Source organism: Drosophila kikkawai, chromosome 3R (assembly GCF_030179895.1).
Source record: "Drosophila kikkawai strain 14028-0561.14 chromosome 3R, DkikHiC1v2, whole genome shotgun sequence".
Taxonomy (NCBI): domain Eukaryota; kingdom Metazoa; phylum Arthropoda; class Insecta; order Diptera; family Drosophilidae; genus Drosophila; species Drosophila kikkawai.
In genome coordinates this window covers 35,001,921-35,028,718 of record NC_091731.1, presented here as the reverse complement: position 1 = coordinate 35,028,718, position 26,798 = coordinate 35,001,921, and the positions used below count along the sequence as shown (strand labels likewise).

At 44.5% G+C, this 26,798-nt stretch overlaps 4 protein-coding genes across 12 annotated transcripts in view; 2 read left to right on the top strand and 2 right to left on the bottom strand.

The window, feature by feature from the left end:
- Positions 1-4,989, top strand: part of pum (pumilio) — a 190,843-nt gene extending 185,854 nt beyond the window's left edge. For all 8 annotated transcript variants that reach the window (XM_070287517.1, XM_041774579.2, XM_070287518.1 and 5 more), the window contains 3 exons: positions 2,139-3,443; positions 3,509-3,677; positions 3,736-4,989. In XM_070287517.1, coding sequence (XP_070143618.1) covers positions 2,139-3,443; positions 3,509-3,677; positions 3,736-4,270 — 2,009 coding nt within the window. In that variant the 3' untranslated portion in view covers positions 4,271-4,989. The remainder of the gene's footprint in view (positions 1-2,138; positions 3,444-3,508; positions 3,678-3,735) is intronic.
- A 6,926-nt stretch (positions 4,990-11,915) lies between these two features.
- Positions 11,916-13,187, bottom strand: Ada (adenosine deaminase-like protein). Its single transcript, XM_017162994.3, has one exon. It carries the CDS (start codon positions 13,071-13,073, stop codon positions 12,057-12,059), a length of 1,017 nt encoding a protein of 338 aa, XP_017018483.1. The 5' UTR covers positions 13,074-13,187; the 3' UTR covers positions 11,916-12,056.
- A 21-nt stretch (positions 13,188-13,208) lies between these two features.
- On the top strand, positions 13,209-15,180 carry beag (IC cytokine homolog beag). Its single transcript, XM_017163081.2, has 2 exons — positions 13,209-14,884; positions 14,948-15,180. Exons 1-2 carry the CDS (start codon positions 13,298-13,300, stop codon positions 15,053-15,055), a joined length of 1,695 nt encoding a protein of 564 aa, XP_017018570.1. The 5' UTR covers positions 13,209-13,297; the 3' UTR covers positions 15,056-15,180.
- Positions 15,096-26,728, bottom strand: Kdm2 (Lysine demethylase 2). 2 transcript variants are annotated; one of them, XM_017163078.3, is made up of 6 exons: positions 26,569-26,728; positions 25,632-25,847; positions 21,065-21,225; positions 18,844-20,228; positions 18,008-18,780; positions 15,096-17,944 (listed from the first exon to the last, which is right to left on the bottom strand). In XM_017163078.3, the coding sequence occupies exons 2-6, from the start codon at positions 25,758-25,760 to the stop codon at positions 16,301-16,303; spliced, it is 4,092 nt and encodes a 1,363-aa protein (XP_017018567.1). In that variant the 5' UTR covers positions 25,761-25,847; positions 26,569-26,728; the 3' UTR covers positions 15,096-16,300. The 2 variants fall into 2 exon arrangements, with proteins under 2 accessions (XP_017018567.1, XP_017018569.1); XM_017163080.3 differs by lacking the exon at positions 26,569-26,728 and adding an exon at positions 25,950-26,039.
- Positions 26,729-26,798: the final 70 nt, after the last annotated feature.

The following is a 26,798-nucleotide window of genomic DNA, read 5'->3' as shown; positions in this document are numbered from 1 at the left end:
ATCGACCTAAAATTCGATTTTTTTAAATTTAAAATTTAAGATGCACGTTTGTTAAGATAGAAAAAACTAGCATAGAAATGCTTACCGAATTGATTTTGATGCCTTTTTGGCATAGTTATGATATTTTTGAACTTTGATTTTCCCAAAAATTATCCTTTTTAAAAATTTTAATATTTCCGGTTTTCTTGAAGGGAATTATGATTTTTTGAGTGAAGCAGTCATTTCCGACCCTATAAACCATATATATTCTTGATCAGCATTAACAGGCGAATCGTTCTAGCCATGTTCGGCAAAAACAAATTTTATGTTACTTTTTTCAAAAATTGATAAGGGGTTACATCATTAAAATTCTCAAAAATCTACCTAAAATTCGATTTTTTAAAATTTTAAATTTAAGATGCATGTTTGTTAACCTAGAAAAAACTAGCATAGAACATTTGTCAGAAGTGAATTTGCTGCTTTTTTGGCTTAGTTATTATATTTTTAAGATTTCATTTACTCAAAAATTATTATATGAAAGTTTTCTTTCTTGTTCATCATCATTTAAGCAACAAACTTACCTAATAGTGATTTGTTTTTCCTTTCTGCCGCCTGTCACTATTGATTTCCTCGCGACACCTGCTAACGCCTGTGCTCCACTTTAGGTTTTAGGAACAAACAGTGGCGACATTGTATATTATTTACCAAACAACACCACCACCACACCACTCTGCAACTTTCTACAAATTGCTTAATAACTCGGTCAACAAATTGCGCACACTGTGTGTTGACATTTACGGCCCTCACCTTCTCTTACTCTCCTTCTCCTCTTCCTCTGCCTCCACGGAAAACCCCCGAGTTGGACCGAGTCCTTGCAGCTATCCAGGGCCACCCCCACCTGGAACTCGGCTGCAACCCTTTTGCGCAGCTGTTGTTGCCTTAGTTGTTAAATAACTTAATGCGCCCTGGCCGCATTTATGTGCGCATTTTCCGCCTTTCCCTTAATTTTATAAATTTGTGCAATTAATTTGGAGTTCCCTTTCGGGGGCGAAATGCAACAGAATCTGATGGATTGGGGTTGGGAATGAATTTATTATGGTCGAAGGAGGCCTGCAGCCAGCCAGAGTAGAGACTTTCGCTTTTTTGCCGAGTCGCACATTTCCGGCTCATTGCTTGGGAAAACTAGAATTGCAAAGAGAGAAGAATACGAAGAAGGAGATGCCTGTAAATCCCTCAATGTCTCTCCTCGCTCTTCCTTTTCTCTTGTATCTTTTCTCGCCAACTTTCCCCGCTTTAGAGATGGCAAATCAAATGCCAGTGACAGATTACAACATCAATCAAGTTGGCACCGTCTTCCCGCCCAGCTACATCCACTTATTGCTGCCTCAGCCCGCCCACTTGTATCCTTTTACATATCCTTGCAGCCAGGCTAGTCAGCCTCATGTGTGCGCACCATTAATGCTGTACATTATGGCTTAGGAACTGGGCAAAACTGCCTGGCGGGGGTAGTGAAAGGGGACTAGAATGGATGCAGGATAGGAGAAACGGAGAACCAAGAGATCCCTGCAAATGCCAAATGGCCAAGTGACTAAAACTAAGCCAAGCAGCTGCGCCTTAAAGCCAAGGCAATTAAGTTTTACAGGCGCATCAAAATGGCCTGCTCGTCACCGAGTCGCTTCCCTCGATTAATTACCAAATGAACGCAGTTGGGGAGAGTACTAAATACGATATATATATATCTGGGCCAGCTTCGAATTGATGTTCTGCTGAAGGCTGTAAACTTTAAACTCAATTGAAAGTGCGACCAGCTTTTACGGGCCTTCGATTTTTTCATTTGCAGATTGATTGTCACGGGCTAGGGCTTTAGGATTGAGCAATTAGAAGGAGGATACGAAATAAAGATGTAGTAGAAAGTCTTTGGGTTGTTTTTTCTTTCTTTTTTATTAAATTAATTACATTTCACAACCTGCATATGCTTCTATCATTACCTAAAAAGTAAATTATATACAAACATTATAAATTATAAATATATAACTTATATAAAAATTATAAGCACATTAGGAGTCCTTAAAAATCTATAATTTTATAAACAAGCTTCCATGTACCTAAGATTCCATTACCTAAGATTAACTTCAACCCACTTTTTCCCTCCTTTCCAGGCCTCGCCCTGAACACGAGCTCGCTGTCGGGTCGCCGCGACTCCTTTGACCGCAGCACCTCCGCCTTCAGTCCCTCGGCAATGGACTACACCAGCAGCGGCGTGGCGGCGGCCAGTGCGGTGAATAGCTCAGTGGCCCAGGCAGCAGCAGCTGCTGCAGCCGCAGCCGCCGCAGCAGCACGTGGCAAGTGGCCAGGAGCAATGTCGGGAGCGGCAGGCGGAGCTTATGGTGCCCTCGGTGCGGGAACAGGCAATGCCTCGGCCAGTCCGTTGGGCGCACCACTCACACCGCCACCGTCGGCACAGTCCTGCCTGCTGGGCAGTCGAGCTCCGGGCGCCGAGTCCCGCCAGCGACAGCAGCAGCAACAGCAACAGCAGCAGCAATTAGCCGCCGCCGTGGGATTGCCGGCAACGGCAGCAGCTGCCCAGGCAGCGGTGGCCGCGGCTGCCAACAACATGTTTGGGTCCAACAGCTCGCTCTTCTCGAATCACCTGGCTATACCGGGTACCGCAGCCGTGGCAGCAGCAGCGGCAGCAGCTGCGGCCGCCAATTCCCGACAAGTGGCCGCCACGGCGGCCGCAGCAGCGGCAGCGGTGGCTGCAGCTGGCGGCGGAGTCGGAGGTGCCCCCCAGCCGGGGCGATCGCGGCTACTCGAGGACTTCCGCAACCAGCGGTATCCCAATCTCCAGCTGCGCGATCTCGTCAACCACATTGTGGAGTTCTCGCAAGATCAGCATGGCTCCCGGTTCATCCAGCAGAAGCTGGAGCGGGCCACGGCCGCCGAAAAGCAAATGGTATTCAGCGAGATTCTGGGCGCAGCCTACAGCCTGATGACCGATGTCTTTGGCAACTATGTCATCCAGAAGTTCTTTGAGTTTGGCACTCCCGAGCAGAAGAACACGCTGGGCATGCAGGTCAAGGGTCATGTGCTGCAGCTGGCGCTGCAGATGTACGGCTGTCGGGTGATCCAGAAGGCGCTGGAGAGCATCTCGCCGGAGCAGCAGCAGGAGATTGTGCACGAGCTGGACGGGCATGTCCTAAAGTGCGTCAAGGACCAGAACGGCAATCATGTCGTGCAGAAGTGCATCGAGTGCGTGGACCCAGTGGCCCTGCAGTTCATCATCAATGCCTTCAAGGGTCAGGTTTACTCGCTGAGCACTCATCCATATGGCTGCCGGGTGATCCAAAGGATTCTCGAGCACTGCACTGCCGAGCAAACGACGCCTATTTTGGATGAGCTGCACGAGCATACGGAGCAGTTGATACAGGACCAGTATGGCAACTATGTTATTCAGCATGTGTTGGGTAAGGAGATCTTTGTAATCTTTCTAATTTTCCCAACTAATAAGGAATATCCTTTACCTTTACAGAGCACGGCAAGCAGGAGGATAAGTCCATTCTGATCAACAGCGTGCGTGGCAAGGTCCTGGTTCTTTCCCAGCACAAGTTCGCCTCGAATGTGGTGGAGAAGTGCGTGACCCATGCCACTCGAGGAGAACGCACAGGCCTGATTGACGAGGTCTGCACCTTCAATGACAAGTAAGTAAAGGTAAATTAAAACCCCCAGGGAACCCAACTCATTTTACTTCACCACCAGCGCCTTGCACGTGATGATGAAGGATCAGTATGCCAACTATGTGGTCCAAAAGATGATCGATGTCTCGGAGCCCACGCAACTGAAAAAGCTAATGACCAAGATCCGGCCACACATGGCCGCCTTGCGCAAGTACACCTACGGCAAGCACATCAATGCCAAGTTGGAGAAGTACTACATGAAGATCACCAATCCCATTTCCGTGGGCACCACGGGAGCAGCTGCAGCAGGTGCCACAGGAGCCACCGGAGCAGTGCCCGCCGCCTCCTCGTCATCGGTGTCGACTGCAGCAACTGTCAGCGCGGCAGCAGCAACCACGGCCTGCACCAGCGGCAGCAGCACCACAACCACCAGCACCACCAACAGCCTGGCTTCGCCCACCATCTGCTCGGTGCAGGAGAACGGAACTGGCAGCGCCATGATCGTAGAGCCCTCTTCACCCACCGCCTCCGAGTCCTCATCCTCGGTGGTCTCGGCGGCCGTCAACAGCGGCTTGGGTCCCATAGGACCCCCAACCACGGCCAACGGTGTGCTGTAAGGGGACGGGGAAAGAGTGGTAGTCAAGGGATGCCTTGGGGGCATCCTTCTCGAATGTCAGACTAGGTTTTAGGGGCTAAACAGAGCTGAAAAAGCATACCACAAACCAGAGTACATATAATAATAATTTTAATTTATTGAAACAAGCAGCGAGGGAGGGAGATTTGCTCTCGGAGATTTGTAAAGAGAAACAAGAGAAACACACTCACACGCCAAGCTAAGGAAACAAAAAGAAAAGCTAGCAACTGAAACTAAAAAACAAATTTGTATTTTTACGAACAAAAAGTAATAACAACACACTCACAAAAAAAAAACACACGAAAGAAGATTTCCAAAAATATTTGTACACTGCGCTCGCATGTTTACTTTGTAAAAAACAAAAAGAAATCAAAGATAAAATGTTTAAAAAAGAAGAAAAAACACAAAACGATCGTAAATGTAAAGAAAAAATGTCGAAATGTCAGAGAAACCAATTTGTCTGCGTACATTTTCGTTGTAACTTTGTATAAATTAAAGATTATATAGCAAGTCTATTTGTAAATGATTCAAGTTTCGACTGTAAATTGATAAGGAGGAGACGAAGGAGAAGAAGCGAAGAACGGAGGAGAATGTAGAATCTAAAAGAGCGATGGAGAGCGGGCGCCTAGAGAGTTACACAGAGAGAAACCATTTCAAATATATAACAAAACAAAAAAAAAACGAAGAATAAAACAGCGCGAGCCACACTTAGTGTAGATTGTAGATTAATTCTGTTTATGGAGCCAGCAGCTGCTACCAAAAACAACAACAGAGAAAGTACGAGAAACGGAAACAAAACACACACGAGACACGCCCCCTCACACACACTCTTCATACACTTCAGCCCCCCATTCACGTTGCACTATGTAAAAATTTGTGTATAAACCATGTAAACCATGTAATATTTTCAAAACTGTTCTTTGTAAAATGTATACATATTTTATTTTGTAAATTTCTTTTTTTGTTTTAAGTCGCAAGTAACTCATACAAACACACATATTCTATATTCTGTATACCCCGCACGCATGTAATTTATAATTTTTTTTAAGCATATTACCATTACCTGGCATCCAGGGCCCCAGGATCTTAGTCCTGTGCTCCAGATAGCCGGTAAAGAAAACCATTTGTTAGCCAAGTAAGAACTGATTACCGAAACTATGATTTGGTTATCCGAACTATAAATGATTTTTACCCGAAAAGTGAAACAGAGAGAAAAAAACAACCTCAAATAAAAGCAAAATTCAATAAAACCCAAAAAATGTTTCCAAATTATACAAAATCCTTTTGGATTTAGATATTTCTTGTTTTTTTTTTTTTACTCTGTATGATAAATATTGTATAAATATGATTTATTTCGACTTCGATATACCCCTTGTTATGTTAGACAGAAAGCTTGTTGCTGTGCGAAGCTTGAAATGCCTTCGCTCCCCTCCCCCACTTCCCCTCTTCTCACGTAAGTGTATAAAATTGTTTTAAAATGTCATCGAAAAAAAAACACTTGTAAATTGCAAACAACAACAAAAAATTGTAAAATGTGTATACATATGAAGCGAAATATTGTAAAAAGTAAACAAATACCCCAAGAATTTTGTACATTTTTTGATATACATTTTAGACTACTTCGCGACGCCTTATTCCAAATACTAAAAATATTGAAACGAGTTAGTAGAGATGGTGGTAAGAAAAACGAATTTAGACCTTTTTGTCGGTTTCGTCGAAACACACACACACACACACAGAGAGAAAGATCCATATGTAAAACACACAATTTTTGGGATATCCAAAGTGTAAAGTGTATTTATGCATATTTTTGTACACACAATTTCGTTGTCGTGTTGTTGTCGTCGTCGTTGTCGTTGTCGTGTTTTGTATATAACAAGCAAGCAAAGGATACCCAGTCATTGAACATTTGTAATTTTCTGTACATTTCCCCCATCCAATCATCAGCCATTATGCATTATCCATTATACCCATTATCCCCATTATCCTCCCTCATCGCAATTGTAATTAAAGTGAGCGCATTTCAAGCAAACGGCGCGTAAGCAGGGCTCGGTATTATTTGTTTGGTATTTCCTTTTAATTATTAGTTATTAACTTGTCAACTGCCTGTCTCTAGAGCGCAATGCACTGATAATTTTAATTTAAATAATCCATAGATGAACATTGTATTTAGGATTCTCTGAATGAACAATGCAAGTAGAGATGCTTTCTGTAGACTAAAAAATAAAAACAAAGAAAATGTGTTTACATTTGATGTGTAAAATACACACAGGACACCCAGACTCTCACACAAACAAACACACACACATACACAGTGAGCTGCTTAGCTGTAGAATCCCTATAAATATTTAAAAATATATATAATTATATATACAAACACGCGAATAGAGAATATGTACTACACTTAGTTTTGAACTTGACGTTTTTAAATGAACATGTATATGTAAAACAGTGAAATTTACACGTAAGCTGGCGTCTTCTACACGCGTCCAGTTTTTACCGTAACAATTTTTTGCACGCTTGGTTTAAGGATCAAGTTATATAAAAAAATCAAGATAAATCCCAAAATAAAGTATAACAACCACAATTGTAAACAACAAAATGTAAACTCCACACACACTTGTAAACTTGTAACGTTGGGCGAAGCGAAAAGCTGAACAAAAAACAAAACATTGAGATTTGATTTCCTTCGCCAACTAAATTGTAAAAAAAAAAACAAACAAATTAATGCCCCCTCCGAGAAGGGCCTAAAGTAACCAAAATATTTAAAGTAAATATTATATATACCGCGCAGAAGCAGAAATTTGTAAAATTTTTCTCGACAGCCGAACGGTGATCGATGAATGAACCCTGTAAACTAAGCTAAGGACATAGCTAAAAACCATACACTAAACATAAACCATTTGTAATTTGTTGTAAAAAGAAAAGAGAGGGCTAACCTAACGATGGGAGGAAGGCTGGAAATTTAAAGAGCATGGCAAATGCTAGGGCTGGCGTCAAGTAAAACTATAAATTATATATATTAAAGCATATACATACATATAAATAAAACTATACAGTAAATAATTAATTACGAGAATATTTTGTAGTTACACAAAAACACACACTCAAACACATACACCAGAAAAACCGAAACAGAAAACAAAAAACAGAGCGAAAACCCTTAGTTTTGTAACCGGCAAGCAATTGGCACAAGTTATATAACTAAACATTTGGACAGCATTGCATTCGAGCATTTGATTTAAACTATGCATTAGACTCTTATGTTTATTATTATTATTATTATACAGGATACGATTAATGCTAATTTCTTTGTGAACAAAAATAAAAAACAAGTTTATTATGTAGCAAAAAGCTAAAACGTTTTATTATTTCTCAATTCGACCGATTCCGATTGGCACATGGATATTGGTTGGCTTATTTATTTCCACTTTAACCCCAAAACATAGACCAAAACATCCCAAGTTCAATCTCTTCAACAAGTTTCAACAACAAATTGGCTTCAATAAATGGAAGGCTGCGATGACAACAAATCTGAAATCAAAATTGATATTATACGGCATGCAATTAGCGAGGCATACATAGGCATTACATTGAATATAAAAAAATATAGATAAATAATATACACTTACCATAACCTATAGCCCCCTTCCAGAACCTAAACAACAAATAAAATACAACAAAAGTATAAATGGCACAACAAAAGTGAGCGCAAGTTCGAGGCATTTTATACGGCGCATTTTTTATATACGAACAGGCTAGCTGTCCTATATATAACAATGATATGTATACCCAAATGATCAACTTTTATAATGAGCAGCCAGTAAGTAAATCAGTAAAGAAATATTTTTTTATCAGCCTTGGCAAGCTACACTTTTACCAGGCCCGTAAATTTTAACAAAATTATACATACTTAAAGACAAGGTTAAAACCTGAAACCTAAAACCTAAAACCTAATGCCCGAATGAAAAACCAAATACCAAATCGAGTCAAACAGCTAGATCCATACCATACCATTTTCAACTAGTAGAATTTTTCCAAATTGTAGAAATGTAAACCTTTATATAAATATATATATAAATAGTATATAGATTTGTACTTGGGCTCTCCAAGCTCCGGGTAGTAATATTTCCATTCGACATAACTCGTCACCATAAACTCCTAAGTTGGTCGATCCTCGTAGCACGACGACACTAAAACTGTGCTGCCGCACGCAGTTCATGTAGAAAAACAGCAATAATACCAAACTAAAAGTATACAAAAATAGTTAAACTGTATATAGGGATTTCCACACAGGCAGGCTAGAAACCTCTTCAACTGAAAATCTGTCTGTTTAGGTGAGTGGAAGTGGATGGTTATTTTGTAAAACAAACTTCCGCTTTGAGCCATTATTTGATCTTTGGAATTTCAAGGACTCGATCCTTGCCCCATTCAATCGTCCACTTTGCTTCGAGACAGTGAAGAGAGCCCGCTCTTGACCAATGCTTGAACTCCATTGTATTTTGAACGCCTCTTCTACACCTACACCCCCCAACTATGCCACATGGAAAGAGCAGAGCAGAGCAGGAAAGGATATATAATGAACGAACTTCATTTCAATTATGAATGATATCTAACAGAGAAACGCATAACAACTTATTACCCACATATGTACGTACGAAGGATGATGAACATAACTAATGAACAAAACTTGTAACTAAATACTTCTACATATTGAATAAAAAGAATGATATTAAAAACGGAATTGCCTTTTTGTTTTTTTCTTTTAAGGGTGAGATAAAGGGAAGTTGTGTTTGCTTAAATTACATTTATTATTTAAAAACAAAACATTAATCTTATTTACAATCTTGGTTTTACAATAAATACTCTTCAAGAAGACCGAAAATATTTGAATTCTTTAAATCAACATTTATCTAAAATTTTAAGTGATCATTTTTGGGAAATACAAAGTTTAAAAATATCATAACTAAGCCAAAAAGGCATCAAAATCAATTCTGTAAGCATTTCTATGCTAGTTTTTTCTAGCTTAAGATATCTGCATCTTAAATTTAAAATTTAAAAAAATCGAAATTTAGGTCGATTTTTGAGAATTTTAATGATGTAACCCCTTATCAATTTTTGAAAAAATGACCAAAAAATTATTTCTTGCAGGACATGGCTAGAAAGATTCGCCTGTTAATGCTGATCAAGAATATATATGGTTTATAGGGTCGGAAATGACTTCTTCACTAAAAAAAATCATAATTTCCTTTCAAGAAGTCCCGAAATATGAAATGTTTTTAAATATTCGTTTTTTCGTTTTTTGAATATTCTTTTTTTTTTGTCCCAAAAACTATCCTTTTTTAAATTTAATTGCAGGAAGCTGCCAGGAACTCAAAGCGGATGCCGATGGCGAGACAGAGAGCGTTGGAAAGGAAGATCAGGACGAGGAGGAGCAGAAGCGGACCAGGTACTGGGGCAGCACGACGAGGGTGCTACCAAGACCGAGCCGAAACCACTGGAAACGACCTCCGACATTTCCACATACATATGTACCTCACCTTTTCTTCTTTTATTTCTTTAAAGCTGAAGTAAATAAAAAACCTTGAAAAAAAGTTTATTTTTGACTTATGAGGAGGATGCGGTTTTTTTTTTGGGTGGCATAATTTAAACAGGCTCAATAGAAGGGCATTCTTGCGGTGGACAATGGAAAAAACATCAAATATTGCAAAATTGCTAGATCAGCATCACTGGCAGTTAGTGAGATGCCATTTTGCCTCAATAATGCAAAATAGCTAGATGAGCATCACTGATGCAGATGAGCATCACTGATGCAGCTGAGCATCACTGATGCAGCTGAGCATCACTGATGCAAATGAGCATCACTGTTGGAAGTGAGCATCACTGTTGGAAGTGAGCATCACTGTTGGAAGTGAGCATCACTGTTGGAAGTGAGCATCACTGTTGGAAGTGAGCATCACTGTTGGAAGTGAGCATCACTGTTGGAAGTGAGCATCACTGTTGGAAGTGAGCATCACTGTTGGAAGTGAGCATCACTGTTGGAAGTGAGCATCACTGTTGGAAGTGAGCATCACTGATGCAAATGAGCATCACTGTTGGAAGTGAGCATCACTGTTGGAAGTGAGCATCACTGTTGGAAGTGAGCATCACTGTTGGAAGTGAGCATCACTGATGGAAGTGAGCATCACTGATGGAAGTGAGCATCACTGATGGAAGTGAGCATCACTGATAGAAGTGAGCATCAATGATGGAAGTGAGCAAAACTTTTCATTCCGCTTTCCAAACTGGGGTAACAGGCGAACAGAAACCAGCAGCAAGCAACTGAAAACTGGTATAAACTGTTATAAAAACTTTTGGGCTAAAATAATAATTGGTATAAACTGTTATATTTCATATTATGCATTTATACCTATTTGTTGCCGACAACAGCTTATGGCAACAACAACCTTTTTACAACAACATCCCTACAGCAGCAGCCCATCCAAATTTCCGAACATTTCCATACAAATTGCACGTTTCCCAAATTGGGGTACCAGGCGAACAGAAATCAGCAGCAAGTAGCTGAAAACTGGTATAAACTGTTATAAAAAGTCCAAGTTTCGAACCATTTAAGAGCCGGCGCAAGTAAGCGGAGACTCAAACCTTTTGAATCCAAATTTAGGTGTTATTTTACAACTGCACCTGGGCACACTGAAACTGATCGTCGTTAAATTCAAATTTGACAGTTAAATTCAAATTCAAATTTGGCAGTTAAAATATTTAAAAAAAAAATTGTTTAATTCTAAAAAAATTCTTAAATAAAAATAAAAAATCTAAAAACTGTTAAAAACTTAGAAAAAAAATTTTTAAATTCAGAAAAATTTTAAAAATTTAGAACAATTTTTTAAAAATTTAGAAGAATTGTAAAACATCCGAAAAAAATGTTTAAAATTCAGAAAACAAATTTAAAAATTTAGATTTTGCTTTAAAAATAATTGGATTTTTCCCCAAACGATCCCAAATAAATGCCGCCTTCACAAAAAAATTGCATTCTTTGCAAATTAAAATTAAATTATATAAAAATGACAGGTAAGTATTTCAATAAAACTGAGTAAGCAGTTTTGTTAAGCTTAGAAAAACTTACTTAGAACAGCTTTCCGAATTAAATGTCTATACATTTACCAATCGCTTCTATGGCAGCTATATGATACAGTTGGCCGATTTTCATAAAATGTATACCATAATTCTAAAATAATAACAAAAGCTTATATCTCAGAGTATATGAAAACACGTTGAAAATTTTTAATTTTTTGGGAAATTCAAAACTTAAAAATATCATAACTTAGCCAAAAAAGCATCAAAATCAATTCGGTAAGCATTTTTATGCTAGTTTTTTCTAGCTTAAGAAATCTGCATATTAAATTTTAAATTTAAAAAAATCGAATTTTAGGTCGATTTTTGAGAATTTTAATGATGTAACCCCTTATCAATTTTTGAAAAAATGACCAAAAAATTATTTCTTGCAGGACATGGCTAGAAAGATTCGCCTGTTAATGCTGATCAAGAATATATATGGTTTATAGGGTCGCAAATGATTGCTTCACTTAATAAAATCATAATTTCCTTTCAAGAAAACCGTAAATATTAAATATTTTTACATGGAAATTTATATAAAATTATAATAACCTGCAAAGGTATAAAAATCAAAAAGTTTATATCCCTGAGAAAGTAACTATTACTTTAACCATCTTCTGAAATCGTTAACTTTTTCATTCTCTAATCAATCTTTATTACTGCCAGCTGTCTACGTATTTCTTCACCTTGGCCGCCATCACTTGTTTCTCTTCAACGCTGGCAAAGGAATGCTGCACTGCCTCCAAGGTCAGGGCAACACACTGATCCCGAGTCAATCCAAACGTCTCCTTGGCCAGCAGAAACTCCTGCGTTAAAGTGGTATCAAAGACACCACTGTCGTCCGTGCAAATCACCTTTGGGGCATCTGCCTCCATAAGCCGCTTAAGGTGATGCTCCTCCAAACTGGGCACGGTACCCGACTTGATATTACTCGTGAGACAGCATTCGATGGCTGTATTACGGCTCTTAAGCTGTGCTATGTCCTCTGGGGTCAGGAAGGTTCCATGGCCGCAGCGAGACATTCCGAAATTCAGCATTTCCTTGACTTCCACGGGATTCTCGATCTCCGCACAGTGAAGAACCAGCTTTAATCCCTGGTCCCGGGCCAAGGACAGTATCGGAGCAAAGTCCGAGAACCTTCCCTTGCCAGGATTGCCGCTAAGATCAATGCCTAAGATCAAATCCGGATGGGACTGTGCGAACTCCAGGGCAAGGGATACGGTTTCCTCCGCCACGGCCACGGGTTCCGCACGATTTATGGAGGGCAGTAGCTTCACCAGGATATTGGGGTATATTTTCCTTGCTTCCCCGATCGCCTCGAGCACGTGCTGAAGGTACTCTCTGCGAGAATAGTTTCCATTCGCCTTGGGAGTAGTCCTCAGTTCCAAGTACTGCACATTGTCGCGGGCAAAATCCCGAATCGCCAGCTCAGTGGCATATCGCAGACCCTCCGCCGTGGAGGTCAACTCGTGGACAAAGGCAAACTTCTCGAAGCAAGCATCCAAGTCCGAGTCCCTGTCGAATCGGATGAAACGCTGGCACAGCTGGGAAAACTCCTCGGAGGCGGATCCATGCAGCCGCTCGGCCAGATCACGTAGGCTACCGATGCCCAGGGAGCCATTGAGGTGGGCGTGTAACTCAACTTTTGGGAGTTCTTTCAGAAATTGCAGCATTTTTAATAAAAACAATAACAATAATTATCAGCTGGTGTGCCGGCTAGTGCTGATGATTCAGCGTTTTTCCCCCCAGACTTGGCTACTAGCTAGACTACCACCTCAAATGCTATCGGCGATAGCTGTAATAGCTATCGATAACACAAAATATAACAAAGAAGAAGAAGCTGAATTTGTAAATATAGAATTTTCGCTACAAAAATTGGTTTGGAAGATACCCTACCATGTCGGATGCCCACTTGGAAGCGCCGCCATCGGTGCGTCTGACCAACGATGATTTCCGCAAGCTGCTGGCCACGCCCCGAGCACCACCGCCTGGCTCTAGCACGAGCTGCACTTCTGGCGGCGGTTCCTTGGCCACCGCCACGTTCGCCACGCCTTCTACGCCTGCCTCGGCGGGATCGAGTGGCGACAAGAAGAAGGGTCAGAGCAGCAGCGAGCGGAACGACCTGCGGCGGAAGAAGAAGAACTTCTACGCGGCACTGAAGAAGCAGGAGGATGTGAAGCTGCAGGAGCTATCGGAGAAGTACAGGGACAGAGCGCGGGAGCGTAGAGATGGCGCCAATCCGGATTACGTGAACGTCAGCACTCCGGGACACGGCAGTAGCACGAACGCCTACCGAGCCGTGGCTCCAGACATAAAGTCGGGAATAGACGCTGCCGAACGCCGTCGACGAATCATCCAGGAATCAAAGTTCTTGGGCGGTGACATCCAGCACACGCATTTGGTGAAGGGTCTGGATTACGCCCTGCTGCAGAAGGTGCGCTCGGAGCTGCACTCCAAGGAGGCAGAGGAGGAGGAGATAGCCGCCGCCGTGGCCAGGGAGAAGCTGGCGGAGGCAGCGGCTGCAGCCGAACAGCTGGAAGCAGAGCGCCGTGAGTCGGAGGACATCAATGCCATCAATGGAGCCCTGGCCCGCAATATATACAACCTGATCCAGGCACGCCGATCGAAGGAGGTGCCCCGCAACGAACTGTTTGCGCCCGGCCGCATGGCCTACGTCATCGATCTGGATGACGAGCTGGGCGAATCGGACATCCCAACGACACTGAAGCGCTCCAAGTTCGAGGTGCCAGTGGCCCGTGAGGATGTGGCCACGCTGACCACCAATGACATTGTCATCAACAAACTATCCCAGATCCTGAGCTACCTGCGAGCCGGTGGTCGCAACAAGAAGAACAAGAAGCGCGACAAGGACAAGCCGCTGTTCTACGACAAGGAGATGGAGAATTCCCGGGGACCGACCGGCGGTGGTGGAGGCGTTAGTAGCATCACTACCTCATCTAGCAATAAGGGCGGTAAAGCCGTTCCCCTGGGCGACAACATCTACGACGATATTGGTGACTATCAGCCAACAGCCTCGCGAGGAGATCGAAACCGTCAGGAAGCTGGTAAACCCGCAGCCGCCTCCTACTTTGGTGATGGTCCTCCGGAGGCCGCAGAGGAACCAATAGTTACCAGTATACCACCGCCACCGAAAATATCCAAGGCCATGGCCTCGCGATTCGCCAACGAACCAGAGGGCTACGCCGAATGCTATCCGGGACTTGAGGAGATGAACGACGCCATCGACGACTCGGATGACGAGGTTGACTACACCAAGATGGATCTGGGTAACAAGAAGGGACCGATTGGACGCTGGGACTTTGATACGCAAGAGGAGTACTCCGACTACATGAGCACCAAGGAGGCCCTGCCCAAGGCCGCCTTCCAGTACGGCGTCAAGATGCAGGACGGCCGGAAGACGCGCAAGAACAAGACGGAGAAGAACGAGAAGGCCGAGCTGGACAGAGAGTGGCAGAAGATTCAGGTAGGCAAAGTGGCTGAAAGATTCCATAGATCAGGATTGATTCTCCACCTCTTTTTTTTGCAGACCATCATACAGAAGAGAAAGCTACCCAAGGATGGCGGAGGCGGTGGCGGCGGTAACAGCGGTGGAGGCGGCGGCGATGAACCCGATTACAAATCCGCAAAATACTAAGTGTTCTTGAAACATTATACTATATTTTGCAATGATGTAATTCTGTAAAACATTAATATATATTTATGCGCTTACTTGCATAATTCTTACACACTCTCAATTAAATATATATAGATTTTAGCCAAGTTATCACTATTTTTTAACTGCTACCGGGGATCGGAGGATGTGGGGATGGGATGGGTGCGGTATTAGGGCTGCGGCAGTGCGAGTCGGAACTGTAAGGCTTAACGAAAGTGCTGCAACGTTTATAGTTTAAATTGCATCGAGAGTAAGGCCAAATTTGTGGATTTTAAAAGGGGGTTGTCCAGGCTCTTATCGTTCCGAAACGCACCACCGCTCTTGGATGCTGTGCTGCGAGCTGAATCTACTTAAGCTGGTTGTGGCTGGGTAGTGTGCACCTAGTGCGGCTCTCCCTCCATCTCTGCCAGCTTACTTACATATATGACACTGATTAAATGTAACTACTATCGTCGCAGGAATGCTAATCTTAATCACTACGCTAGGTCCGAGTGTGTGTGTTTTGGATTTGGGCGTGTTACCTTGAAACGGAGCAACTACTGCCAAGTACCTTCGGCAAAACCGAAGCTCAGCCCTTTGCACTGCCTCGAAAAGAGAGTGGAGGATTTGGTGAGAAAGAACTGAATGTATAGAATATCCTAGAAATACTAAAAACAAATTGCATTTGAAACCATTATCAATATTATTTGCACTTTTGAAAGAGTCAATTATTGCGAGATTATTTCTTGTAAAAAGAAATATATATAGTCTTCGAAATAAATGAAGCATCTTATTATAAATTTTATGAAAAATTTACTGAAGCCCGATCACTGCTGAAACTATCAATCACCATCAGGAATTTGAAACCAGAATGTTAAGCAGGGTAATTCAATACCATGTGCAGTCCCAGCAATTTACAAAAAAGCGGACAAGCAACAGACTGAAGCGGACATCCCATCCTGGCCGCTAATTAATGATGAAACTATACAAGCTGCTCTCCTTGGCTTTGTAAAGAAAAACAAACAAAAGCAAAGAGATCACCTTATGTAGTTGCCATCATAAGCAAATCCATTCAGCAACAACCTCCAGCAATGCAATGGGCTCGACGACGCTCTTTGGCTTGCAATCGGGCGCGGAATCGAGGGTCTTAGATTCGAGGATTTCATTCTTAAAAAGATTTCTCCCGTTCTCCTAATACGTAAGATTAATGTTAAAAGGGCCTCCCCTTCTTCGCCTGTTGCCAGTTGCTCAGTCATGGTGCCAGCTCCTGGCCATTGTCGTCGAGTTGCGGCGCCTGCGCTCCACCAACTTGATGTCCCTGACGCAGAGATCGTGCTTGGAGTTGCTTGCAAAGCGTATAACCGACTGGGTGCTCACTTGGGGCACATGGCGCAGGTCCAGCCAGATGAGGCCCTCGCACTTGGCCAGGTGCTCCAATGCGTTCTCCGACACCAGCCGGCAGGCGCTAAGATTGAGTTCCGTGAGTCGGGCAATGGCAGTGGTTGAGGTGCCAATTTGTGCCACGCCCGCATCCGTGATCCGCTGGCAGGAGGACAAGTCCAAATGTCGCAAGTGCGGCAAACTCTGCGTAATGTAGCGCACGGCCACATCGGATATATCCGTGCCCGCTAGCTTCAGCACCTTGAGATCCCTTAGCCGGGTCTTCGAGTCACTCAGTCCCGGTCGCGAGTCTTTGGGTGGCGACAGAATGTCCCTTACGGCGGCGTCATTCAATCCCCTCACAAAGCTCAGATCCAACGTCTGTAGCGGCGGACAGAGGCAGGTGTGCAGCGCCAACACCGCCTGGATGGGGCAGTTCTGCAGCGAGAGATTCTTGAGCGCCGGCAGGCGGGCCACCAGCCATGCCAGTTGCCGCTTGGCGATCTGCGTCCAGTCCAGGATCAAATGCTCTGGCTGGCGGCGCACAATGGCGGTCAGGAGGGAAGCGGACATCTTGTGCTCGGAGCAGTTCATATTCTTCCACAAATCGGGATCGACGGCTGCGTTCGACCACACCTTGCACACCGAGCAGCACGTGACGAGCGTGTCCTGTGGCAGGTAGCGGAATATGATCTTCAGCACTGTGGGATCCAGTGCCAGATTCTGGCCAGAGCTGTGATGCTGATTTCCCAGGCCGTTGTTCGAGCCGCTATATCCTCCGTTATTGGTGGCGCGCTCTCCGTTGCCACTGGAGTTGACTCCGCTTTGGTTGCCTCCATTGCTCATTCCATTCGTGCCGGCTGCACCGCCTGAACCGCCGCCATTGCCACTGGCCGAAGCAGAGCCGGATCCTCCTCCCGCTGGTCTAACCACGTACTGTGGCTTTTTGAGCACCCGCGACGATGAGTTCAACATCTGCTGCGCGAGCTGCGAGCGTATCGAGTTCTTCTTGCGCGAGCCGCTTCCTCCACTGCTGCCGCTCCACTGATTGTTGGAGGCATTGGCATTGGCAGCCCCTCCACCTCCTCCTCCTCCATCCACCGAGGAGTTGCACGGGGCATCGTTGCTCTCCTGCATGCTGCTGCTGACGCTTGTGCCGTCGTCGCTCTTGCGCCGCTTTCCTCCTTTCGACTCGCCAACACCTGCCGCATTCGGTGAGATTCCCGGCGATGGAGTGTCACAGCTGTTGTTGCGCTCCGTCTTCACCTCCAGCTGGTGATGGCGTTTCATTCCGTGCTTCCAGTGCGTCATATGGCCGCTGGCAGCTGTTCCCGCCGACTCCATTTCCGACTCGCTGGTGAAGACAAAATCATTGTACTGCCCCACCGGAGGCGGCAGAAGAGGCGTTCCCTCCTGGTGACCCCCATCACCTGCTCCTCCGCCACCGGGACCATGCGAAACGGAAACACGACGCACCTCGGAGGACTTCTGACGTGCCCTGAAGTGACGGGGCTGTGGAAGAGAAAGAAGATTAGTGTGTGGTGTTCAAGAAACCCAATGGTTTCTGGTGCCTACCTTGTAGTCGTAGTTTTTGCCGGAACGACAGCAACTGGGACACTCCCAGCTGTTGGGCAAATCCTCGTTCACAATGCCCTTGGCATCCGCCGCGTCCTCAGTGCCGTCTAGCTGCGACAGAGCACAATCTGGATGCGCAATCTCGTAGCAGACGGAGCACTCCATCAGTGCCGATGGCCCATCGATGGTGGCCAGTTGTTTGGTCTGCGGCGATACTGGCGTCTGTCGCCAACCGTCCAGATGGCAGTAAACACACTGTGCCGTGACCGGCAGCATGGGCGACAGGCATTGGCGCATCATGCACGTCTGCTTGGCCCTTCCCGGGCCACCGAACTTGACCATGTCCATGCAAAAGGGACAGGTGCCGCAATCAGATCGCTGACAGGCGGCACAGTTCTTGCAACGCGTCCGGCGCCTGCGAGGTTGCCCGGTGCCGGTTAGATTGGGCGATAGCTTGGCCCCACCCTCTCCCGGAGACGGGCAGTTGTCCAGGCTGGCTGCCCCGCCACCATCGCTAAAGCTCGAGCAAGTGGCAATTACACTGATGGCTCCGCTCCCAGTGCCTGCTGCAGGAGCCACTCCTCCACCGCTGGTCGGACTATGGCTGCTTCCCACGACTGCAGATCCGCCGCCCAGTCCTCCAATGGATCCACCAGATCCGGCACCAATGCTATTGCTGCTGCTACTGGCGGCAGCTGCCACGGCATTTGCCAAATGCATCTTCTTGGGCGGGCGATACTTTAGCGTATCCGTGGGTAGAACAAAGGTGGCCTCTGCAAGATTAAAAATAAAGTTAATATTTTGCTACCAGGTAAGATTTCACTCCAAAAACCCACCTGGCTGTGAGCCGTTGCCTGTGATACCTGCTGAGGCTGCGCCGTTTTCCAACTGCTGCTCCTTCTTCATCACTCCATTGCTGTACTCGATGCCAGCACCCATACCGCTGACCGAGCCCGCTCCCGTTGACTGCGATGCATCCGATTCGGCCTCCCTTGCCCGGCCAGCCTCCAGCTGCTGCTGCTCGCGTATCACCTCGGCATTCTTGCGCGCGATCTCCTGCTTAATCTCTTGCTTGACCCGGGTGCGATCGTACAGCAGAAAGGGGGGATGCGAGCCGGACGGGGCTTTCAGCACGGAGATGCCCGTGATGGCGAGATCTTGTTGATCCTTGCAGTGCCGCTCCACCAGCGATCGAACATCCTTGATCAAAGCTACGGGATCCAGGACCAAACTGGGCACATTTTTCTTTTGCGGCGGCAAGTCGTACAGATACATCACGATCTCCTTAAGGCCAAAGAGCTCGTGATGCGTAAGGTGGGTGTGGGGACGGGCGGCCATTTCCTCCTCGTTCATCGAAGGCTCGCCGTTCAGGTGCGAGTGTCCCAGCAGCGTGTGAACATAGCGAGCGAGGACATACCACAGCATCTCGGTGAAGAAGGGGTACCGGAACTTCTGCGGCACCTTCGTGCTATCCTCCACACTGGCCGTTTTCAATTGCTTAACAATCCCAAAGGAGTGCAGGAAATTACCGCCAAAGACAAGCGACTGAGTAGGGGTGTATACAGCATGAATCCATCCGGTGGGTATGAAGAAGGTGTTCCCGGCCGTGAGATAAACGCGAGCACACTTCTCCACAGTGTCGCCAAAGAAGACATCCGCCTGTTTGCCGGATAGCACCCACTTCTCGTACAGCTGCAAGTTGCGATCTGTGGGCGGAATCAGCCAGAAGACTTTACTGCCACGCAGAATGTGATACCACACCGAAGTGCCGCCAAAGTCGATGTGGAAGTCCGTGTAGCAGTTCTGCACCGACATCAGGCAATACTTCTGCACCTTGGGGTACATCATGCCGCCCAGCAGGTTGGTGCCCTCCCGCTGGGCGTCCTTAAGCTGCTTGGGCCACACCACATCCACCCAGTCGATCTGGCGCACGATCTCTGGGCTCTGAACGAACCTATCCAGGCGAGTGTGCGAGAACTCCAGCGAGATCACATTGAGCAGCCGATCCTTTTGCGGACTGTCGTAGTACTGCTGCCATTCCTTCATCGTCATCTGCAGATTCTTTTGCGTGTTTACGTCCATCACGTCGAGCAGTCGCCGGGATCCCACACACAGCCGCACATCGTTCACCGTGAACTCGTTCGGATCGGGCATCCGTAGGCCCAGTCCGGCCTTGTCCCGGAACAGCAGAGGTATGTTGAAGCCGTGCTGTTGCAGAAATCTGTTGGAGCAGAGGAGCGAGGAAATAGGTAAAGGTAATAAAGTTAAACGCCATGGCAGCCTTAAGGGGTTATCCGGGTTTGGAAATTTCAAAAAATTCATTTTTTTTCAAACTTTTTTATATAATAGTACAAAGTGTCAGAAATGTTGTCCGAAAATTTCAAGTCGATCGAACCAAAACTGTAGGAATGGGAGAAATGTAAAGCCCTGCGCGTCGTATGAGTCACAACTGGCAATTAAAACTTTAAACACGTTTTTCTCAAAACCACTTTCTTGAAGTCGGTAGTCAAGATTTCTCGAAAACTAATGGACCGATCGACTTAAGATTTTCCACACTTCTTCTAGACATGTTTTTCTTGTCTCTGAACGAAGGATTTTTTATATCTTCAATTAGAACCGATTTTATAACCCAAAATATAACCAAAATTGACGTAAAAAGTGGCGTTTTTCATGAAAAACGCTCCCAAAAATTCAATTTTTAATTTTTTAAAAAATCCTTCGTTCAGAGACAAGCCAGACACATAAGCTAACAGAAAAATTTTGGTTTTTTGATTTCAAATAAAAATTGACGGAGAAATCCTGCCTATCGCAAGGACATAATTTTTTTTAGGGTTAAGTTCAACCCTCCCTCAACGGCTCATTTGTGAATATTTTTTGTTCAAAATTTTACAGAATTTAGTTCAAACCTTATGTATTAATGTAGAATAAATGAAATTTGTAAAATTGTCATAGGATCTTTTAAAAAAATTCTGGAAAACAGGCCTTTTTTTGTGGTTCTAAACCCGGATAACCCCTTAATTAACCAAAATTAGGTACGAAAATCTGTTAGATACTTACGCCACGGTGAGATCGCTGCCCCGCATCTCCCGCACCATTCCCGCCTGTGCGAACTTCGAGGATTCGAGCTTCTCGGCGACGCTGAAGCCTCGCGTTCCCTCGCCATCATCATCACCCAGCGACCATTCATCTAGGTAGAGCTTGCGTTGCTTTCGCTCTCGCTGCAAGAATAGATAAGAAGTGGGGAGAGCATGAGTTGAGCCCGTAAGGAAAACCGAGCCGGGACGGCCGGATATTAAGCGGATGGCGGAAGGAGATATAGCTAAATTTGCAACACTGGGTCGGATACCGAGAGCGGAGAGAGCAGCCGTGAGCGGAGAGTGATAAATGCCTAAAAATACACCGCTTGAGCAGAGGGCGCTGCCTGTGGCTCTGCTTCAGCTGACGTCTCTGCCGGCAGCGCTGTGATTCACTTGTTTCTCTCTTCACCACAGTCATTTTAGTGACTCTCGCGCTCTCGCCTTCACTTTCTCTCATCGCTTATGGAACGCTCTCTTCGTCATTTCGTTTTCATTTGCTCATCATTAGAGATGGTAAAAGTTTTCAAATATATTGCCATGATTTCATTTTTTCAGTAACAAGAAATATCAAGAAATTGCATTCAAAAACATTTCTTTAGTTTCAGTAAACGGACCATAGCTTACTCCTAGTAAAATATTATAAACATTAATGTTAACCGTTCGATTTCAGCTCTTATTTCAAACTTAACGAAACATAGATAGCGTTATTAATTTACTATTAATTCCGATTGATTGACTTTAAGCACCTGGCCAAAAATCGGTTCCATCTGGTGCTACTAGAAGCTCACTATCGCTTAAAACAGAGAGGCAGAGAGAGCGCAGAGATGAAGAGCCAAACAAACTAAGTGAGAGCCACTAAGTGAGAGAGCGAGCAAACAGAAATCTATTTAAGCAACATGCTAAGCTCACTTTTTTTACTTCACCAATTTTCCTTCGCGCCGCTTGTGCGCTTCGCTTTTAATGCAAAACAAAAAATTACGTCAAAATATTATGAATATTTGATATATTGCCCAAAGAAATAAGCGAATAATGCGTAATACTTGGGATTATAGGCTCGATATTTGTGTATTGGCTTTGATATTTTAAAATGTTTCTGACAACTCTAAAGAATTTTGGGGATGAGTTGGGACCGAAAAGCTTTTTGTTTCCTCGTCTGATGGTTTCTAGCAGTTTCCGCGGCTTTTATAGCTTGTCAACAAAATTGTCGTTTTAGAAATTGTCTTAAAGGGTCTAAGAGTGTGTTTTATTTGCGTTAAGAGTTTTTATCCAGGTTATATCATCTTGACAATATCAGCATGACTCAATGTCAAATGGTATACAAATTTACTGCTTTACAGATTTGTTGCAATCAATAAACTATCTTGGCATACAAGCCGTGTTTACTTCGAAAGAGCTTAAGTTTCTTTACTACTTAAAAATGTGACACGAAAATTGTCAAATAGATAGCCCAGTCCATATATTCGTTATCACTAAAACTAGTCATACAGAGTACATATAACGTATAGGCAAGAGGTAATTTCTAATGAGTCCGGGAAAAAAAACAAAATAAACATATGATTTCTAATCTGTGTTAATAGAAAATCTAAATATGTATGCACAGCTATTAAAATATTCTAAAAATACATCTACCAAGATTAAGTTTATTTAATTGCAAAAAGCTGCAACCAAATTAAAATATTTAAACAAATTTTTTTAGAAGCTCGCATAAATAAAATGTAGGCCCATTTTTGCTTAAAGCTGACAACACTGTCCGCCCGGCAAAGGGCAACGGGAATCAAGTTGTCCACCACGGGCGGCTCCCTCTTTATCCCCACCACTGCTCCATCGCCGTCTCCGTCTCCCTTCAGTGCGCATGCACTTTGCATATGAAGGACCGTTTTGATTTCGCTATTTTTTTGTTTCTGACTTTGCATTGGTGGTGGTGCATTGCGCCGGCAGAGAAGCGAAGCTGAGAGCTTGAGATGGCAAACTGAGAGATTGCGAGATTGAGAGAGACTGTTGCTCCAAGGAGGCGGCGGGTTGAGAGACAACAAATACGGTGCATTATTATGTCTCCTGCTTTGAGTTTATTTTGGACGCTGCCTGCCAGCGGTGGCGCGAATTTGGGGGGGTCGGAGATGGTGGCCGGCGGCGGTGCAACGAAAAATCTATAAACATGGATGCGCGGCCTGCCCTCGTTTGTGCTTGTGTTGGTGGCTTGCTTGTATCCCCCATATCCGTATCTGTATCTGTATCTGCATCTGTGCAAGTGTGTGTGCTGCTATATCCTTTTTAAGCGGCTTGCCCCACAGAAATGTTGAAACTTGTTTGGCGTGTTCTAAACCGATTTTTTTTTACCGACTTTTCATTGTGGCCACGCTGCCTGGTGCTTTTGTTGGTGTTGTTGTTGGCTCGAAAGCTTGTTTTGGTGTCTCGTCGATTAACAATCGGCAGGTAGAAGTAGATGATGATGGAGCAGAGAGAGGAAGCAACAACAAGCCTAAACCGCATACAGTTGTGCCTTGCTATGTGGAATGTTTCTTTAATAAATCTAAACTATTTCCCTTACAAATTCATACCTAATAATAAAAGGCCTAAATCTACATTTAAAAATTCCTGTAATTTTTTAATTCCCAGCAATAAACACTTTACTAAACTTTATAAATCCATCCTTTGGGGGTTCGACTGTAAAAAGTTGCGTGTAAGAAAAAACGAAAATCCAAATCCAGTCAAGTGGTTTCATATTGTTGTTGTTAGTTTGCGGTGGTGGCGTCACCTTCACCCCACCACCCCTTCAACCCCACACTCCATCAGTTGGCCACCTGGGCCACCTAATGTATTCTATTTAAGGTGCTAATTGCAAAAACCCTTATCTACCATGTGCTCAGTGCTACCGCCTCGCTCCTTCCCGCGGCTTCAACAGTAATCTTTGAGCTGTGTTGGGTTAGTCATCGTAATGAGAGTTCTCCATTCCACTATTCCATACATTTTTAATGGGACCCCCGCTCTTTGGCGCTCTTCTTTCCGCTTCTCAGTCAATATGCATAAATAAACAGAAAGATATGTTTGTGAGACGGGCTCTTAGATACCCTGCACTGTGATTTATTTACTGCTTCAAAGCGTCACAATATCTCAAGGGTTTCAAATGACTCGGATTGTGTATTAAAAGCCAATTGATAACGAATAATACAATTACAAAAACAATACAGATACAATTATGTCAAGTATTTGCCTGTCATAACTATAAATTATTTCATACAAAATAATACTCCGCTAATCAAACTGTCTTTGTGCTGAGATATATAATAAATTATCCTACGTCTTTTAATTAACAGCAATATTGAACGCTAATGAAGAAGATAGATTCTCTTAGATACGTTCTTAAAAATACCCTAACCATACAGGGTAGACAGGAAAACAGGACTTTCACGACAAGTGCAGGGCGGGAATTCATCGTCATTACCATCCACCAATTATCATTAAGCGAACGCAGCGGCAACGGAACGGAAAGCGACGAGCGCCAACAGCTGCTGATCCAATTTTCGGTGCTAATCAAATGCGCAGCCAACAGAAATGTGAACGTGAACTTTGCGAGTTGGCCAAAGATATGAGAAATCAGTGGGGCAGCAGCGACCGACCGACAGACCCCCCTCCGCCCACGCCCACGACGAGTATCACTGTACTAGAGCAGTGTCAACGTCAGCATTCTCTCGCTCTTCGGCTCTTCGTATGTAAATATATGTTGGGCAACAACAACGGCAACACAATCTGTTATCTACGACGATACGGAATAGAAACCGAAGCAGAAACCCACCTCGGCAGCACAGGCACACACACCAATGGCAAATTGAAAACGAAATGCCGAGGCAGCGGGCAACAACAATGGCAATAACAACGGCTGCGAGAAGAAGAGAATAACAAACAGCGAAGCGAATATGGCAAATAAAACTCATTGCTTTCGGTCATGCGGCCTCAGTTGGGCTCCAATGCGGCCTCAGTTGAGCTCCAATGCCCAACTGGCGCAAAGTGGGAGGCGGAAGAGCCAGGGGACAGGGCGAGGGCGGCGGCGGGGCAGGCGAGTGAGCATGCATTTATTATTTCCACCGATTAACGATGAGTTTTACGTTCGCTTCCACAAGCACTTACTATTATCTTGCCGCGTCGCTCTTCCTACCTACCGATCATCGACAACAAATAGGGCTCGGCCAACTTATCAATCATGGTGACAGGTGAACCCCTGCAGACACCGGTTTATCGGTCACGGGAAACGAATTCGGAACTATTTAAATTTAAACTATTTGGTCCGTCAAGTATATCAATTAATCCTTAAGATCGCAGAAAAACTGTCTTGTTTCAATCGAATATTAATATTTTTAATGGACATTTTTGGGCATAAAAAAAATGACGAAATTTCGAGATACAGTTTCGCCAAGTAAACCTTAGGCAAGCTCCACTGTAGCTGCAGAGGTGGCTTTATCGGTTATTGATAGTATAGAGGCGAGGGAGGGGGTAATGGATAATTGGCAGAATGAGAAAAGGGAGTAAGAGCAGGGTTAATCAGTACTCACCAGTTGACGCCGTTGCACGCCTTTTGCATTTGGACTGGGATTGCCGTTGCCGCTGCTGTTGCTGCCGCTATTATTGTTGTTGTTGTTGCTCTTGGCAGGCGACGACCCCGATTCAACGGCGGTGGACATCGCTGCCTCTGAATGTTTGTGTGCGATTCTCTTCTTTTTTCGGTTCGGTTCCACTCGACGGAATCGCTCTATCCGCCAGGTTCAGAACTGCAAAATCACAAAATCACGCGTTTAGTGTCGTTTTCCATGCAGAATTCATTGCAGTTCGCGGCAGAGCAGAAACAGAAACAAACTAATTACGCTTATTACTTCACACAAATTGAACGGCCAGCGCACAAACACACGCACAACACGCGACGCACACACTCCCACGACGCGACGGCTGTTGGACGACGAATGAGCAGGCAGACGGAGAGGCCGAGAGATAGCCACCTCGCTTGGCCGGCAAACTCACCACGCGGCAAGTTCAGAGGCTCGCGGACGCAAAGGGGGCCCACGTGTACTGGGCCGCTGCCCAGGGCTACGCCACTGCCTGCGAGCGAGAACGAGAAGGAGAGCCAGGCGAGGTGGATACTCAGCTGCTGCTCTCTTTCTTTCAACGTGATGTTTTGCCATTCAACATTCAACATCCAACAAAAAAAAAAAAAAACAACAAAATATAGGAAAGAAAAACGCCGAGGATGAACAACGCTCACTTATCACGCTCCACGTATATTTCGCCACTTTCCCATGAACTTGTAATAGGAATTCTAAATTTGCACTTTGCCGATTCCCCTCGAGTATCTAGTTTTTGTCAGATTTTCGCTTGTGGTGGTAATTCTGCTCCGCCTCGCTTTTGTTCTCTGAATTACAAATTTGTTCGCCTTGCGCCATGTAGTAATTTTAATTATAATTATGCGTATGCACACTCGGCCGGACACACACTCACACTCGTTAGAATTACGAAATTAACATTTAATTTCGGGGGCTTCCGCCGACCAAAAATCACTCTTAGACGACGCGATTTTTCTCCGTACGCGAGCGAGCTGTAAAATCCGGCAAAATCCGCAGCGTCGCTGATATTTCTTATTTATTTTTTTTTAATTACCAATTTTTTCTGAGCTCTGCGCTTGTATTTATAGGGAAGGCAGTGATGTCATTTCCGCCTTTTTCCCGTCA

Bases quoted from the DNA above. Each gene is read 5' to 3' on its own strand.
- Ada (XM_017162994.3), bottom strand. From the start codon at position 13,073: ATGCTGCAATTTCTGAAAGAACTCCCAAAAGTTGAGTTACACGCCCAC.
- beag (XM_017163081.2), top strand. From the start codon at position 13,298: ATGTCGGATGCCCACTTGGAAGCGCCGCCATCGGTGCGTCTGACCAAC. The intron at 14,885-14,947 runs GTAGGCAAAGTG...TTTTTTTTGCAG, and splicing joins GAGAGTGGCAGAAGATTCAG to ACCATCATACAGAAGAGAAA.
- Kdm2 (XM_017163078.3), bottom strand. From the start codon at position 25,760: ATGTCCACCGCCGTTGAATCGGGGTCGTCGCCTGCCAAGAGCAACAAC. The intron at 20,229-21,064 runs GTAAGTATCTAA...CTGCTCCAACAG, and splicing joins GGCAGCGATCTCACCGTGGC to ATTTCTGCAACAGCACGGCT. The intron at 18,781-18,843 runs GTGGGTTTTTGG...TTAATCTTGCAG, and splicing joins AGGCAACGGCTCACAGCCAG to AGGCCACCTTTGTTCTACCC.